This window comes from Microtus ochrogaster, chromosome 16, assembly GCF_000317375.1.
Source record: "Microtus ochrogaster isolate Prairie Vole_2 chromosome 16, MicOch1.0, whole genome shotgun sequence".
Lineage (NCBI taxonomy): Eukaryota > Metazoa > Chordata > Mammalia > Rodentia > Cricetidae > Microtus > Microtus ochrogaster.
Window position 1 is genome coordinate 57,772,145 of NC_022018.1, and position 18,168 is coordinate 57,790,312.

Here is an 18,168-nt window from a genome sequence, read left to right on the forward strand (position 1 = left end):
AAGTAAAGGGAAAAGTGCGCCCCTTTCCTCTATCTGGGTTTGACAGGTGGCTGTGCTAGGATTTTCAGGAGCACTTATTTTGGGGTACCTTGTTGCTATGCTGTGTTTGAGTGTGAAATGTATTCTTGGTTCCAATCACATTTCTTACAAATGGGAAAAAAGAATAGACATTCATTTTATCAATGTCAAAAAAGATTTCTGGATTGTTACCTTTAGTGACAGAGAGTTTTCACTTTTCTGTCAACTACAGTTCTCTGATTTCTTGATTGGCATTAAATGGACTCTTTGGTACCCAGGAGCTGAAGTGGCATTTACCAGCTTCTCATGACACATGGGTTACATAAAAACATGACTTCTTATCTGTATGTAGTTCAAAATCCAATCACTACAGCAACACTGAACACAAACCTAAGAAAAAATGAAGTGATTCATTTCAAATCAAGAAAAATGACTTGATTTGAAATGGAATGTCTTCATTGTCTGTTTAAAATGTGTCTGAGAATTCCCTTCCTGGAGTGAGATGGACAGATGAGTAACCATTTCCCCCATGGCCTTCCTTCATTGATGTTTTCTCAGGTGACCTCTCTCACAGACTTGACCCTGCTTCTGTCTTTGAACTCCCACAGACATGCTTCAGGTTGGGAAGCTATTGGACTAACATGGATTTGGTTTTGTTGATGGCGATGGCAGAGTTTTCTAGGTATCAATGTTTATTGAGTGATATTCTAACTTGAGGAGTGTGTATGCCAAAGCTATAGTACTCAGAGAAAAAAGACAGGACCACAGATTGGTTATATATTCCTGGCACAACTGTACAAGATAAATCCATGCATATAAAACTAGCACCATTACACAGCACACAGTCAATCACCTCTACCCCGTTACCCCCACTACACATCTCCACCACCACAATCACCTCCACTGCCACGATCACCTCCACCACCACTGCACCACCACGATCACCTCCACTACCATGATCACCTCCACCACCACCACTGCCACGATCACCTCAACCACCACAACTGCCATCACTACCATCACTGTTATCACCCACCAACATCACCATCCTCCAACTTGGTAATCATTAAAAAAAACAAATTTCTAGGAGTGAAACTTGAGGAATGGGTGGGCTAACAGCTAGAAGGAATACTGGAACGTACTAGAAAGCACAGAAGCAGAAGCACATGCAGTAGGGAACTGGTAGATGATAGCATAGACAAGAAAGCTGGGAAGCAGATTATTTAATGGATGCTGGTGGAACACCATTTGTTTAGAAAAAAAGCAAATCTGTTAGAAACTCACTCTACATCTATAAGGAAGCTGCACTTGGACTGAAGACGAACATGACCACCAAGTCTACGAAGGAACAGGGTAAGAGAGAATATTTAGGACTTTGGGAGACAGGGGCAAATGTCTTTTTGAGCAAGACTACACCTTCAAACTATTTCAAACTATTCACAGAAGCACTGCAGACACAGGTGACAGATTTTAGATCTCAGGAGGTTTCCTCCAAAGTATTCACAATCAGGAAGGTTCCCCTCACCTTTTCCTTGCTGGCCTATGTTGAGAGTTGTTATAAAGAAAATTTACTACTGGCCTCCCCTGCCTCAGATCCAGGAGGAGAATGGTGGTGTACACAGAAGTCACAAGGAGTCTAGCGAGCCTTGCTGTGTTACCTCGTCAGCCTGTCGCTATAGGTCATGGCTACATGTCTGGCCACATTTCTCCACATGCCACAAAACATGCCTGAAAACAGATGGTATTCCTGTTCCCATGGCAGGTCATCACTCAATGAGTGTCAGTCCCTAGAAAACTTAAACATCACCATCACCAAAACCAAATCTGGATAATCCAATGGCTTCCCAGCGTAAGCATTTCTGTGGGGTCCAGAGACCGAAGCAGGGTCCAGTAGAAAACAAGAAGGGAGGAGGTGGGGAAATGATTGCTCATCTGCCCATTAAACTCCATGTAGGGAGTTCTCAGACACAGACTTTAAACGGCAGATCAAAACCATGCTTTCTCCAGCTTTTCTGGTTTGTTTCAGGTAGCTACAAAGGACACAGTTCTTAATTGAATAGCTCATGTCCACGTCCAGACGTTGGAATGCTCTGATGTGACTTGCCCTTTGGGAGGGAGGAAAGATAGGGTCTTATTTCTGAAGGCTCCTGTGTCTGAGAAAATTTAAAAACTGAATTCACTATACATCTGTTAATCTGACTTTTAGTGTAAGAATATCATTCACAGTACTTGTGATAGACAAAAATGGCACGCACCATTTAATCTTGGCAGAGACACGATGGCATGTCCAGTTCATATCAGCAGGGACATGATGGCATGCACTGTTCCTCTTGGCAAAGACACAATTGTTGCAGGACAATTGTCTATATTCTGTTAATTATGTTTTAAATAAATGCTGATTGGCCAGTAGCCAGGCAGGAAGTATAGGCAGGACGACCAGACAGGAAGTAGAGGCGGGTCAAGGAGAATAGGAGAATTCTCAGAAGGAGAAAGCCCATTCCTCCCCAGTCCTGCCCAGACACGGAAGAAGAAAGATGTGACTTGCCTTGCTGAAAAAGGTACCGAGCCATGTGGCTAACATATACTAGAATAATGGGCTAATATAAGTTATAAGAGTTAATAATAGGCCTGAGCTAATGGGCCAATCAATTTATAACTAATGCAGACCTCTGTGTGATTTCTTTGGGGCTAAACAGCTGTGGGACCTGGTGGGAGGACAGAAACCAGGCAGGACAGAAAATCTCAGACAACACACAATGGCATGTATGTGCATCTCAGAAAATACACAATGGCGTGTACCGTTCATCTCTGCAGACACATGATGACATTCACTGTTCATCTTAGCAGAGACAGATGTCAGCCTGGGAGAAAGTCTTCTCGGGGTGAAACAGGCAAGGATTGTTTATTGAGCACGGGAAAGGACAAAGGACAGACTGCAGATACGGATACTGTTATACTGACAGTGGACAGACATGACAAATGAAGAACTTGGGAACAAAGTAGATACAAGGATACAGACAAATGAGAGCTGTAGACGCCCTGTTCACATGTTTACATGCCCTGTGCATGTGAACCAGAAATGGATATCCTTGGGTACACAAGAATAAGGAAGGAGGAGCGACAAGTGCATTAGCCGTGTTCTGTTAGCAGGGCTCAGCATGCCTGTTTAGATTTTTGCACTTGGGCTGAGGAGGAAGTCTAGAAAGAAAAATACCAAAATATATATTTTTATGTGGTAGGATTACTTTTGATTCTTTGGTCCAGCCACTTTCTATATTTTTAAAAATTTCTATAATGAATAGTCTTTTTTATTATCTCCAAGTTCAAACTTGAAAATGACTGCCTCGTTCTTGGGAGGGTTAGTGCCTTGGAACCAATTTTTTTCTCCTTCTTCTGCCAGCTTCCTTTTCACCTTTACCATCTTCTTCCCTAAATACCACACACACAAGTGCACATACACAATCACATGTGTGCACTCACACATGCATGCATACACACATGTGTGCACACACATACATATATATATATACACACACACAAACACATGCACACACACAGATGCTTTTATGGAATTATCAGGATTTGGCCTTGGTAGACAGAAAGCATCAGAAAGCAGCCTCCTGTTTTCTTTGTACTGACATCCTAATTTGGAACTGCTGATATCTGCCTCTGTTTGCCCTCCTGAAGCTCAGCCTGGATTCCAGGTCTTGGCCTCCTCTAGTTCATCTCAGCCTGGTCTTTCCCCTTGTGTGTGAAGTTGAATTTTGCACCCCCCCCCCAATTCACATTCTTCCTGGACCACGAGCACGTGACCTTGTTTCGTAAGAAGGTAGCTGCAAATAGAACTAATTATAATGAAGCCCTACTACAGAGGGGGAAGCCCTTAATCCAACAGTATTGGTATACTTCTAAGAAGAAGAGAAACACAGAACCACACTTTCAGGGAGCTTTCCCCATGACAATAATGGCAGGGACTGGAGCAATGCACTGGCAAGCTAAGAACTGGTAGCAGCCACCAGAAACAAGTGACAAGAAGGATGCCCCTTGGTCCTTCAGAGAGAGAAAGCCTCTACCTACACCGTGATCTTGGGTGGCTAGCAGCAGTAGTGGGGTGTCATAAACTTCTCTCATAAACCAAAGTGTTTTGGGGAGCAAACTAGAGCAGCAGTGAGAGACCGAGGTTCAACTGAGTGTCCAAGGAGGGACTGGATGCCTTGAAAAGTCTCCTGTTGGCTTGCAGTTCTCATCTCCATACCCCCAAGGCAAGGAAGGAAAAGCTGTCCACTGCCAGTGGCCGTGTCAGAGGAGCAGCAGATGGCCACCGACTCAGGGGAGCAGTTCACCAGGAAACCAAACCCTGATGGGTGAATCTCGGTTAGGTCAGGCACTGAGAACCTAAGCCCCAGAATGTTTGATACGGCTGCGTCTTTGTGTATTTGCTGCTGCTGTTTTTCTCTGTTGTCTGGCATGGTGTGAGTAGGCTTGAGGAGATCCCCACTACCCTCAATGCAGTATGATCATCTCTTGGAAATTTCCTCCCAAGCTGTGCTGTTTAACTGAAGCAATGAATTTATGTAATAATAATGTTAGTTTAAGTAGAATTTTGGTGATTGACAGTATTGAATAAATACAGTAAGGAATTATGGTAAAGGTTAGTTTAGTGGAAAAATTAACATAGGTAATGGTAGGATAAAATGTTGCACCTGCCTCTGATAAAGCAGAGGATAAAAACATAAAACAAGGAAGTGTCACACAGCCAGAACACAGGAGTTTCTGTGGATGAGCCATACAGACTGTGACTTATGCTAATGATTAAGAAAAACAATTGAGTCCCAGTAGCCCAGCTGGCTTAAAATCTTTTCATCTTAATGTAGAGAGATGTGTTCACAGGTTCCAGGTGCATCATAGCTGAAACGAAGCTTTGAAAATAAGGTTAGACTAAGATGTTTTTGTCAAATGGCTTTGAGGTGAAAAACCCAAGAAGACAATCTAAAGTTTTCGAAAGGCACAGAGCTGAGTGAGGGACTCGTTAAGGTCAGAGAAGAAAAACAAAGCAGCCCAGTTATTATCAGCTGACGTGCCTCTCTTTCTCGCTAGGATGGGAGGGCGATTAATCCCTTGTGTCCATTTCTGCCCTCGGCTTCCTGATGTAAAACTGCTGATGAGCGGGTGTGCACCCTGAGGATTTAAAATAGAGCTGGCTGATTCTTTTCATATATAGACGTTAGATTTGTGGTTCTTCTAGGATTTCTTATAAAATTACCTTTTGAGATAAATAGTAAAATGATTGATCCTTTTTTTTTGTAACCACAAATTGTAGCCTGCCAGCAAAAGAACTGGCTGAGAAAAACACCTTGCGTGCTCACACTGTTCATCTATAACAAGTTGCTTGGACATGAATGTATGTGGGTTCTTGGGACAACTTGTTTTTTGCCTGTAATACATGAAATGTTTAATTATGTGAGGGATACAGAAAACGTGCTTTAAAAAAAACTTGTATTCATTGTAATCATTCACTTGAAAAAATAAAATGAAACAACATTGTAATTTTTATATTTCTTGAAAGATTTTGCTGGGGTATATAAGTTATAAGGACAAAAAAAATAAAGTGAGTTAGAAGGAAGACAAGAATGAGAGAAGGAAATCACCAAGAAAGATGCAGAGGAAAACAGAATAATAAAAAGAAGTCAGAAGGAGGCGAGGAAGGCCCGCCTGTCTGCCAACCCAACCTCTGCTAGAGCCAGCAGGGCAAGGAAGGCCCACCCACCCACCTGCTCACCTGCCCAACCTCCACCAGAGCCAGCACAGGCAGGCCCGACCTCTGGGAGCACCAAGCTACCTTTAGTATGACCGGAACCATGGTCCTGACTCCACCACCAGGAATGACTATCTAAGCCTTGGATCCACTGGCACCTGGAGGAGTCATCACCAGAGACACAGCCCCAGCTGTACCAATTGGAGGAAAAGATGGGTAGACAACAAGGTAAGAACACACTCAACAACACAAAGAGCAACACAGCACTGCTGAAAACTTCTTACTCTGCAATAGCAAGACGTGAACACTTCAACACAGATATAGCAGAAGAAAATGACTAAAAAAATAACTGTAGGAAAATGTTTGGGGCCCTTAAAGAGGAAATGAAAAATTCCCTCAAAGAAGCGGAGGAAAAGACAAGCAAAGAAATCAACAAATCTATTAAAGAAAACCAAGCAAAAACAATTAAACAGATGAAAGAAACAATTCAAGACTTGAAATCTGAAATAGAGACAACAAAGAAAACACAGAGGAAATTCCAGAAATGGAAAATATGGATAAACAATCAGGAACCACAAATGCAAGCATAAACAACAGAATACAAGATATGGAAGAGAGAATCTCAGGCTTTGAAGAAATGATAGGGGAAATAGATTCATCGGACAAAGAAAAGGTTAAATTTAACAAAAGCTTAACACAAAATATCCAGTAAATATGAAACACCATGAAAAGAGCAAACCTAAGAATAATAGGAGTAGAAGAAATCTAACTCAAAAGCACAGAAAATATATTCAACAAAATCATAGAAGTAAACTTTCCCAATCTAAAGAAGGATATGCCTATGAAGGCCCAAGAAGCTTACAGAACACCAAATAGACTGGCCTACAAAAATTCCCTGTGCCACACAATAATCAAAACACTAAACATACAGAATAAAGAAATAATATTAAGGGCTGCAAAGAAAAAAGGCCAAGTAACATATAAAGGCAGACTGATCAGAATTACATCTGACTTCTCAATGGAAACAATGAAAGCCAGAAGGTCCTGGTCACGTGTTATGCAGACATTAAGAGACCATGGATGCCATCCCAGACTACTATACCCAGCAAAACTTTCAATTATCATAGATGGAGAAAACAAGATATTCCACGACAGAACCAGATTGAAACAATACCTATCCACAAATCCAGCCCTATACAAAGTACTAGAAAGAAAATTCCAAACCAAGGAAGTCAGCTACACCCACAAAGACACAAAAATAGATGATTTCACAGCAGCAAATCCCAAAGAAGGTAAAAGCACACACACAATAGCATCACCACCAACAAAAACTAAAATAACAGGAACTATCCATCACTGGTCATTAATATCCCTTACTGTAAATGGACTCAACTCACCTATAAAAAGACACAGGCTAACAGATTGGGTATGAAAACAGAATCCATCCTTCTGCTGCATACAAGAAACACACCTCAACCTTGATGACAGACATTGTCTCAGAGTAAAGAGTTGGGAAAAATTTTCCAATCAAATGGACCTAAGAAACAAGCGGGAGTAGGTATCCTAGTATCTAACAAAATAAACTTCACACTAAAATCCATCAAAAGAGACAAAGAAGGATATTTATATTTGTCTCAGGAAAAATCCATAAAGAGGAAATCTCAATTCTGAATATGCCCCAAATATAGCACACACTCAAATGTAAAAGAAACATTACTAAAGCTTAAATCACACATTAAACCCCACACACTGATAGTGGGAAACTTCAACACCCCATTCTCGCCACCAGACAGGTCTACCAGACAGAAACTTAACAGAGAAATAAGGGAACTAACAGATGTTATGACTCAAATGGGCTTAACAAACATCTATAGAACATTCCATTCAAACATAAAAGAATATACATTCTCAGTACCCCATGGAATCTTCTCAAAAATTGTCCACATCCTCAGTAACAAAGCAAACCTAAACAGATACAAAAAAATTGGAATAGCACCATGTATCTTATTGGATCACCATGGCTTAAAGTTAGTTAGACTTCAACAACAACACTAATTTCAGAAAGACCACAGACACATGGAAATTGACAAATGCTCACCCAAATCACCAATGGGCCAAGGAAGAAATAAAGAAAAAGTAAAGACTTCCTAAATTCAACGAAAATGACCACACAACATACCCAAACTTATGGGAACAATGAAAACAGTGTTAAGAGGAAAGTTCATAGCACTAAATGCCTACATAAAGAAGTTGGAAAAATTCCACACTGGTGATTTAACAGAATACCTGAAAGCTCTAGAACAAAAAGAAGCAAACACACCGAGGAGGACTAGACGATAGGAAATAATCAAATTGAGAGCTAAAATTAACAAAATAGAAACAAAAAAAAGCAATACAAAAAAATATGTGCTTCTTTCTGTGACTCTCAGAAGAATGCCCATCTTTCCAGACAACACCATCACTTCATCTCTGCCCCAGCCTACAGCCTTTGCATCAGACTCAGGATTTTCAAAGAATAGCTACATGTCATCTGTGAGTCTCTAGAGCCGGACGACTGCTAACAAAACACTAATAATCAGCAACTCATAAAACCCGTGTCTCCATCCCGACAGTCTGTGCAGATAAGACAACCAGTTTGCATGGCGCTGTGACCTTTACTTCTCAGAGAAAAATCCTTGTGTATCAATTTGATTTAATTTGTGCTGCTTCTCACTGGCTAATTTCCTTGAAGAACCATCACCATTTTCTTTAGATCTCTGATATTTTAGACTGACAGTTGCACTTCTGAGGAAAATGATTTGTGTGTGTGTGAGGGGGTAGGGTGGAGAGGAAGACAGACACGCAGACATACAGAGAGATGATGATTATTTTCCATGGAGATATTTTTAAAAAAATAATCTGTGTGTTTGGTGTGCCTGCCCACTTCAGCCTCCCTCCTCTTCACTGTCTTTTTCCAGCCCACATAATTTCTTTCCACAGAAATATTTTAGCAGCTCTCTTATCCAGTTTCCGCGCTCTGAACTTTTCCAATTGAAAGTACTCCCCTGGCTCATTTCCAATCATGACGCTCACATGTGTAGCCTAGATTTTTTTTTTCTCGTTTTGCAAAGATCTGCTAAGGGGGTGGGAAGCTTAGCTAAAATTGAGGAGACCCTCTAAGAAGAGGAGGTGCTGAGACGTGAGCTGTGTTCACTGGAAGGGAATCTGGTGCCGAGGCAGTAGGAAACCAGAGGGAACTTGGGTCAGCAGACGCGCAGTGCCAGGCTCTCTCAGGACGGCCTTCTCTTCTTACAGCAGTGATCTCATTGAACCCATGTCCACACTGAGAGCTCACTAGGGGTAAACATCCCCAACTTCTTCCCTTGTTCTTGAGCAAAGCATGGGTGTGAGGATTCGCTGGGCGGTAAGTGGGATGAGGTGCCTGAGGTTCTTGCAGATTGGTGATCATGAGGTGGACATCTCAAGAGCAAAAGGAACAGCTTAGGCGGGGAAGTCAGCGTCCACCAGGCCAGTTACAAGAGTCCAGTCCTTCCCACCCTCCATTTTCAGACAAGAAAATGAACTTTCAGATGGTGCTGGAAATCCCGTGGTTAATGGGAGATAGAACGTGGGTCAGTCTGACCTCAGGACCCAGTTCTTGGCTCTTACTCTGCACTGAAAAAGTAAAGCAATCTGAGTGCTTGTGGGAGCCTGCGCCCTTCCCACGCTTTCCTGAGTGTAGTGGCCTCCTTTGTCCTGCTCAGATACCTGCCACCCAACCTACACATTCTACGCTGATGCTCCCGACAGCACAAACCCACAAGAGCAGGACCTTCTAACTTTATGTACTGTCCGTGACCCAGTGAGTGAACGGGCATACTGAGCAGCCGATTTCCTGTGACGTCAATCATTAGCGCACACTCTGGGGCACTGCTCCTCCAGACACTCAGATGGTAAATTGGACGGAGCCTGGTCGAAGGCAGTCAGTCATCTTTTTCCTATTTCCCACACGAAGCCACTCCCCAGATCTTGCTCTCAAGTCCAGGGGCCTATGAGTACTGCCCCGGAGAGGACTAAGCGCATTAGGACAGCACCTTCCCCTTAAGTGCCTGGACCACATCTGCCTGCCATCAGTGAGAGCAGGCTCAGCGCACAGATGGACAGGCGTCCGAGAGCTCTCTTGCCTTCGCTCAGCTTGTGTGTCCTTAAATGTTCTCACACAGAGCTGGTGTGGCACCTCTGTCCCCAGGGGTCCCAGGGATGACAGTAAAGAGACTTCTTTGAGGATGTTGCTACCAGAATCTCCTCCACACTTACCCCACCCACAAAAAAAACCCTTCCTTTTAACACCTGCAGCCTTCACAGCTTAAAAAAAAATATTTTCCCAGTGGCAAACGAAACCACTTTCAAGCTGTTCCCTGCATATTAAGCAGACATCTGTTTATACTACCAGCCAGCTTCAAGGAACTGTGTTTTCCTAGGGAGTTGGTTTATACAATTTAAAAACCCAAAGCATGTGAGAGGTCGATTCCAACTCCGGAGGCTTGCTCAGCTTCTTTCACTGCCTGCCTCTGGCCCAGGCTGGCCCTTTACTCTGCTTCCTGGCTCCTAGGCTCTAGTTGGCCACGGTTCAAATGTCCTCTGGGCTCTCAGCATCAGGAGACAGATCCGTGCTCCCTCCTCTTCCTTATCCCTCTGAGATGCTCTCCAGCAGATTGGAGGCTATCGTCTTTACCTTGTATGGGGGCTGGCCTGACTCCCAGCAGGTGGTAAATCGGTCTGATTTATCATTATTTGCATTTTTAATCTGAGGTATTTTAGGCCCAGAGGTTTTTTAAATGGATCTTTAAATGACAGCACAAACATCGATACATAATTCATCATCTGTTTTTCATAATATGTGTGGTTAAGAATCCATTGATACACAGAAAGGTCATTAGCACTCTCTCAAAACGGGCTACAGTTTGATCTTCCTGCCCTCCCTACTCTTCCCCCGCTGAGCTCTAGGCAGCAGCACAGGGTGCCTCCGAGCTGGCACTGTACCAACAGGAAAGCCTCCTCGGTGGCACCTTCAACCATCTTCAGTACCGCCAATCACTAATGACAAACACCTCGACAGGCTTCTTCCTTCCCTGACTTAGGAACACAGACGCTCCTGCTCCTAAATGGTAGCAGAATGTGCAGGAGCAAGAGGGTCCTGGCATCACACACGGCCTCCCCTCCTTCCGAAGAAGCTCTGACGTCACCTGGTAGTAGTCCTTCCTCACTGCTCTCACTCAATCAGGCAACACCACCTCCAAGAGCCACTTTAAGGAGAGCCTGGAACACACCACACACACACACACACACACACACACACACACACACACGCGCGCACACACGCGCACACACACATGCGCACACACACGCGCACACGCACGCACACACGCACACACACGTGCACACACACGTGCACACACACGCACACACACACGCACACACACGCGCGCGCACACACACGCACACGCACGCACGCACACACGCGTACACACACGCGCGCACACACACACACACACACATGCGCGCACGTCCCTTTTGCCTTCCACCTCCCCTCCCACAGTATAGCATATAGTCAGTCCCTGGTTATTTAGTGTATGGGCTTTGTTCCTCCACTGTGTTAGCTGGTTAGTTTTTATCAACTGGACACTTGATTAATGATAGATGTGGGAGGGTCCAGCCCACTGTGCTGGCATCATTCATCCTGGACTGTATCAGAAAGATAGCTGAGAGAGTCAGGGAGAGTAAACCAGAAGCCAGACTCTCCTATGGTCTTTGCTTTGTGACTGACCTGGCTCCTGCCTGCATTTCCCGCCCTGCCTTTCCCTGGTGATGGACTGACACAGCTCTGTTCTCCCCAAGTGACTTTTTGTCATAGTATTTATTACAGCAACAGAGAGTAAACTAGAACCCCCACCAAGCTGGGAGCCTTGTTAGAACGATCCAGATTTACAATGCATATCAAGTGCTTCCATTAAATAGACGCCCGTGTCAGAGAAGGCTAAAGCACATCCCAAGTAATCTCACATCTCAGTAGCCAGAATGATGTCCCTTTGGGGAGTTTTCCTTCTCTTCATCAAGAATTTCCAGAAGGCCTAGTAATTCACTAGGTCCCATCCAAGGCACTAGGAAGGCTCTAGTGACACCTTCCTAGAGCCAAGACAATTAGACTGAAGACAGTCCTCGAGTGGCTGTATAGTCTCCTCGCCAAAATAACGGCTTGCTGCATCTCACTTCAACTACATTTGCCCAAGACCCTGGTATCGGTTACACTTCTTATTAATGACTTTGCTTGACTCTGTTAATAAATCACTACGACTCCAGAAACAACAGCCAAGGCGACTGAATTCAGGCTTATTGTGTATAATGTTTCCTACCCAGGGGAGGCCACTCTAGACTGTTTTAAAGGACATGAAGGGTGACATATGACACATTCCCAGTGATCCTGATGGCTTTATGTAATTGACGCCATCTGGTCGTATTCATGATGTGGCTACCTGAACAACAACAAGTAGTCCCTTGAGAACAGAACAGACTCGTGAGTGCTTGACAGAACGCGCCCACGGGTTCTTTTTCCTCTCGCTGCAATCTGACTTCCTGCGAAGCTGCTCTCTGAGATTTATAGTCCTAGGAATGGACATGCAGAGACGGGTGAATGAGCGTTAAGTTCTAAACATCAGTCAGGTTAATTTATAATGGGCCACTTATCCACAGTCTGAAATGAGTTACTTCACGTGCGCTAACTAGCAAGGCATTAATAGCCAGTGAGTGTCCTTCAGCTAGCTCTTTACTCAGGGTGAACCACTGCATTCTAGAAAATGCTTCTCACTGTGTTCATAGCCTGCTTAATGGGCCACAATTTTCATTATTTACTTTTGAAATCAAATGTCATATTTGCTTTCAAAAGATGCTTTCACAGACCTTCCCGATTTAGACATTATGTATATTGGAGTATGACAGACTTCTGATTTCACTAATAGAAACAAATGCCTCAGCTGTGTTTCCAAATGTTAGTCTAGCGGTGCGCACTCTCAGGTGTGAGGTAAGTAGAGAGCCGCGCGATTACCCAGATAATCTGATCCAATAACGTTCTTTGCCTGCTCTCCCACCTTTGGCCAGGATTAATAGCCGGGTTAATTGGCTTAGGCATTCCTGCTACACAGCGCGTGCAGGGTCCACTTGAGCACTGGGCAGCAAGCAAAGCTCATTTGCTGGGCTGTCCTTGGCCTCCAGGAGACGGAGGTTACTGGACAGACAAGGAAAGAGGCAACAGCTGTTTCTTGGGAGCTTCTCTGGGTTGCTGTGCACTCTGTCCAAATGAGGCCAAGATCAGTACAGCGATCTTGGGAGGAGCTCCGGTTCAGTGCACAGGGCCGGGCTGGAGCAGATGGAATAAAGTAGGCACAATCACAGCACTCCGTTTTCATAGCCCGTGGCCCTGCCCCTTCCTGTTAGAAGAGCTCGCCTGACCCTGGCTTGTGGGACAAGCTTCTCCCAACAGACAGGCATCTTTGGTCTCTTATTGCATAACCAAATTGCCTCTTTCGCTAGTTCTGGTTTGCACCCTGTAATTCATCTTTCTTTCCTGTCAATCAAATTTCTGAATCTCTGTCACCATTGTAGTACCTTCCTCACAAGGTTTTAGTGGATCTCTATTTCCTGCAGGATACCTAATTCAAAGTGTTCAGACCTGACGAGCAGGGTCTGTGTGCTCTGGGCCCCCCACATTCATGCCTACACTGTACCTCTTTGGAATAAATTCCCCACCCATCTAGGGAGCTGTGCTGTAGTCACAGGGAACTTCTTCTCTGTCCCTTCCCTTCTTTGGGCTGTTGTGACTCTCACCTCCACCTGTCTCATCTGGGTCCAATTCTCCTGTCAATCTTCCTCTGAGTCCTGCCCGAGCGGCCTAGCAAAGGCTCCCTCGCCAGAGTCCTGCCCGAGCGGCCTAGCAAAGGCTCCCTCGCCAGAGGCAGGACTAAGCCTTGACTACTTAGTTGTGCCCCACACAGGGACACCTCTTATGTTGACATCTGGTTTGGACAATGAATTTTATTCACTTGATGGTGACATCTTTTCCCGGCTGGATTGCCAACTCTGTGTGTGGTGCCTCCTTGTATGTCCGCGGCACACGGCACCCAGAACAGCCTTCTCTTAGCAAGCGACAGGGCGAGATAGACTGAGTCTAGCTGTGGCTGCTGCTCTCCTACTCACACCCCGCCACCATGCCCACAAAGCAGATGAAACCATGGAGCTGAGAGCGTGAATGAGGCTCAGGTACTTGTCAGCTGCAGGCTTGAGTCGGCTTCGGGGTCTGGCTGCTTCCTAAACTGTGTTTTCAGCCCTGTGCTCACATGCAAATAGGGGCGTTGTACCCTTGACACATGGTGGTTGAGTTTAAATAAGATGTCACAGGTAAGCCAGGTAATTGCCATGTAGCAGCAAGTGCCTAATAAGTGTCTGCTCTTCTTAGTAAGCATTCTGTCAAAAGAGACTCTTAAGCCTGGGTAGGACTTTCTCTTTTAGGGACAGCGAAACTGAAACTTCAGTCATAGCCTTTGGGGCAAATCTTCAACTTTGGAGCTGACCTAGTGGGCAGAGATATTGGCCAGGTGGCTGAATTCTGGGACAAACCTGGACCTTATTCACTGGAATGACAAATTCAAACCTTTAAGAAGAGTTTGATCTCATGCCTCTGCCGCAGCCAGTTGAGAGAACAGCCGCGGTACACTACGGCACCCCATATTTGTAAACACAGGCCTGTGGAGGCTGAGGCAGTAGAACTAGGAGGCTAGTTTGGTATATGTAGCAAGATTCTATCTCAAAATTCTTTGAAAAGCTGATGTTCTTTTCCTGGTCATTCTGAAGTCGACTGTATAACGCATAGTCCAGGACAATTCCAGAAATGTGCGTGTGAGGGTTGAACCACCCAGTGACACAGGAGCGCTAAATCTCAGTCCCAGACCCGTTAATAACTCCAGATCCTCGTGTGCTTGGACCTTCTGGGCTTCTGTGGCCAAAGCTGCCTCACCGGGATTCTCTCTCTTTCTCTCTCTCTCCCTTCCTCACTCTGTCTCTTTCCCTCTCCCTCTCCCTCCATCACCACCCCCTGCCTCTCTACTAGCCTTATGTAGTTCAAAACATCTCAAGCTGAGCTGCTTTTCCCAAGGCCTACACCCGCCACAGACGACTAGATCCACCAACCCCTATTGTGAACCCCAAAGACAAGAACCCAAGACCTTTAACCCTGTTTTAGATAGATGCACAACCCATTTTGTTTTGGGGTACACGTGGACTCTGGGCCACCTCCCTGCAGGATGGCCAGTGAGTGGAGGGTTACCTTGAATTCAGTTTCAATGTTGGCCAGTCTGGCTAACTCGTTGCTCAGCTCCAGTGCAGTGAGGACAGGGTCTTCACTAGACAGGGACAGGTAGGCGGCGCTGGCCAGTCCTTTGTAGGCATTCATGCGCGAGCGGGAGTGGCTGAAGGAGTCCTTGCGCTGCTTCTCCGTACACTCATTGCATTTGCAGAAGTAGTCGTGGGGCCGCTCGATGCGCGCCCCCTTGAGCAGCAGGATGTGCACAATCTCATACTCCTGGCAGTGCGCCGCCAGGATGATGGGCGTGATATCGTGGGAAAAGCGCGTGCCATCCTCGTCATAGGCGTAGAAGTCATCGTCCCGCAGCTCCTGCTCCAGCGGGCTGAGTGTCAGGCGCTGACCCTGCGCGAAGGCTGGATGGTTGAGGATGGCCTCCACAATGCGCACGTAGCCCTTGCTGATGGCCAGCAGCAGCGCATCGCCCACACGTGCCAAGTTCTCCTTCTTCAGCAGCAGTTCCGTGACCTCCAGGTGCTCGTTCCCCACAGCTAGCTGCAGTGCGTTCTGCCCCATATAGTCTACACAGTTGAAATTGAGGGTCTTGGACTCCTCCAGCATTTTCCTGACCACTGGTATGTTGCCATATTCTGCTGAGTCCAGGAAGCGCTCCTCCTCGGGCGTCAAGCTGGTGCCCTTCTCGTTGAACATGTAGGCAGGACCCCGGATGGCCTGGCGGCGCCCCTTCTCCCTCAAGGTGGTGTGCCTGCGCTGCATATTTTTGAAGGTGCTGCTCCCCAACCTGAAGGACAAGGGCAAAGAGGATTGGTTACTTCTCTGGGGGGCTGGGGACTATCCAGAAGGATAAACAAAAACTGAGTTAAGAGTATTGCATTGTAATTCTGCTGGACACCGTCTTTACCGCTGACATCAAGACTAGCTGAACCACCTGAAGTACTGCTCTTGTTCTGTTGTTGTTGTTGTTGTTGTTGTTGTTTTCAACTGGAAGAATACTGAGTGTTCCTCCCTGACGTTAGAGGGGTGGAGCGAGGTGGAAAAGCAGACTGAGAAGCCCTGTGACAGGAAGTGCACTGTGTGTAGGGCTGTGGGGAATTGGGCAAGGAAAATTTTATTTCCGTCTGTGTAAAGCAGAGTCGGTGCATTCTTGTGTCTTACCTGTACAATGTGGACAGTGTTTTGTGTGCCGCGATGTGGGTGCAATCTGGACGCAGAGCCTAGTGCATTCTCCCTCTTAATTTCGTCTGCTGAGTTCTGACACTAACCTGCAGCTGCACTAGGCTGCAAGCCTGGCCACACAGGACTGTCTCTACGTTTGGTTCCATTCTCTATGTGGGCCATGTCTCTATGTGGTTCCACCTCTATGTGGGCCATGTCCACTGATCCTCAGGCAAACCAGCTATCTACTCGTGTCCGGGAACAGGACTGGGGATCTTGTCTCTTCTGAAGGCCAGGGATCAGCCTCTTTGGGAGGTCGCACATCTCCTTCAGACTAGATTCAGTTCAAGCTGCCTTTACTCTTCTCAGCAGAAGAAGTGGCTCAGCTTCCATGCTGTGCTGGCTTCCAGGCTTGTTGTCCTTCCCCTGTGGCACAGAGTAGCAGCTCATGCTGATCTGCGGATAGCAGCAGTTAGCATGTACTGAGAAGCTTTCATGTCGTAGGAGTGGTGCTAAGAGCTTTACGTAGTCAGGTTGTGGAGTTCTTCCATCAAACCAGCAGAAAAGGGGTTTTTATCCTCAGCTGTGCTGATGGAAGAGGACTTGGAATCCACACGGTGCTGGCAGTCTGGAGGCTTCTTGGCTTTGCCAAATCACCTAAGAGTTTGCCAGGGGTTTTTGATTTTTCTTTACTTTTATCTATTTCTTTCTCTCTCTCTCTCTCTCTCTCTCTCTCTCTCTCTCTCTCTCTCTCTGTGTGTGTGTGTGTGAGAGAGAGAGAGAGAGAGCGAGCACTTTGGAGGTCAGAGGGGACTTGCAGGAGTTGGCTTTTCTTCTCCTACCATGGGAGTCCCAGGCATCAAACTTTCAAGTTGTGAGACTTGATGATAAAGGCAGAGCCACCTCACTGAGCCATGACAAAAATTTAAGATGACAAACTAGAAAGACGCAGCCATAATGTAACCTGAGTTCACACCAGGCCTTTCTAGCCAGCCTCAGGACCTTGAACGGGTACCCAGTTTCGAGGCTCCAGATTATGTAAAATAGAGGTGGTAGACCACATACACCCCCAGGCCAGCACTGACCCCCAGTTATTCCTGCCTGAGTTCTCCTTTTCCTGTCTGTTCTCACTTGCGCTATCTAGATGATCCAGGATGGCATAGCTTTAACCCGGAGAGTGTTTCAGAGCAAGGACCCCAGCGTTCGCCATGGTCCCGAGAACCATTTCTCTGTTCCCAACTGTGTCTGCGGCATGCAGAATGCTTGGTTCTTCAATCAAACCGTTGGAAGAAATAAGCTTTTAAATCAAACTTGGTGTTTTGTGACTGTGCAGACTTTGGAATTTTGAGCTCTGTTATTTTCCTACTCATTTAACCTATGACCTGCTCCAGCTCCTTGGGGGACTACCTCTGCTCTCGAGCACTGGAGGGTCAGAGCTTGGCAATCTAAATCCTGTGTGGAGCTTGGTCACACTCCCCTTGGGAAAGTCATGGCACGGCCAGGTGGGGCAGCTCCTTCATCTGCAAAAACTGAAGGAGGCAGTCATGGGAAACCCCCTCCAAGATAGCTCCAGGCAACAAACCCTGATGGTGAGCTCTGCTGAGTCAGGAAGGGAATCCAAACTGCCCTGTTCTAGGGTGTACTTTGGTAAAAGACTGCAGCGGGAAGAGTGTTAGGGTTCCAATTTACACGTTCCTCCTGAGCCCTGTCTTCCCAAAGTGCCACCATTTCACAGGGGCAGCTGCTTCCTCATGCAACAGCAGATTCCAGGTGGGGATCCTCATCAATCATTCCACAAGAGAGGGAGGCAGATCCCAGGAGGGGATCCCTAGCAATTGTTCCACAAGAGAGGGAGGCAAATCCCAGGAGGGGATCCCTAGCAATTGTT

General features: G+C 45.9%; 1 protein-coding gene across 3 annotated transcripts in view; it reads right to left on the minus strand.

Moving 5' to 3' along the window:
- Positions 1-18,168, minus strand: part of Trpc7 (transient receptor potential cation channel subfamily C member 7) — a 117,761-nt gene that overhangs the window by 94,106 nt on the left and 5,487 nt on the right. For all 3 annotated transcript variants that reach the window (XM_026783124.1, XM_026783123.1, XM_005355274.3), the window contains exon 2: positions 15,129-15,906. In XM_026783124.1, the coding sequence (XP_026638925.1) occupies positions 15,129-15,906 (778 nt within the window). The remainder of the gene's footprint in view (positions 1-15,128; positions 15,907-18,168) is intronic.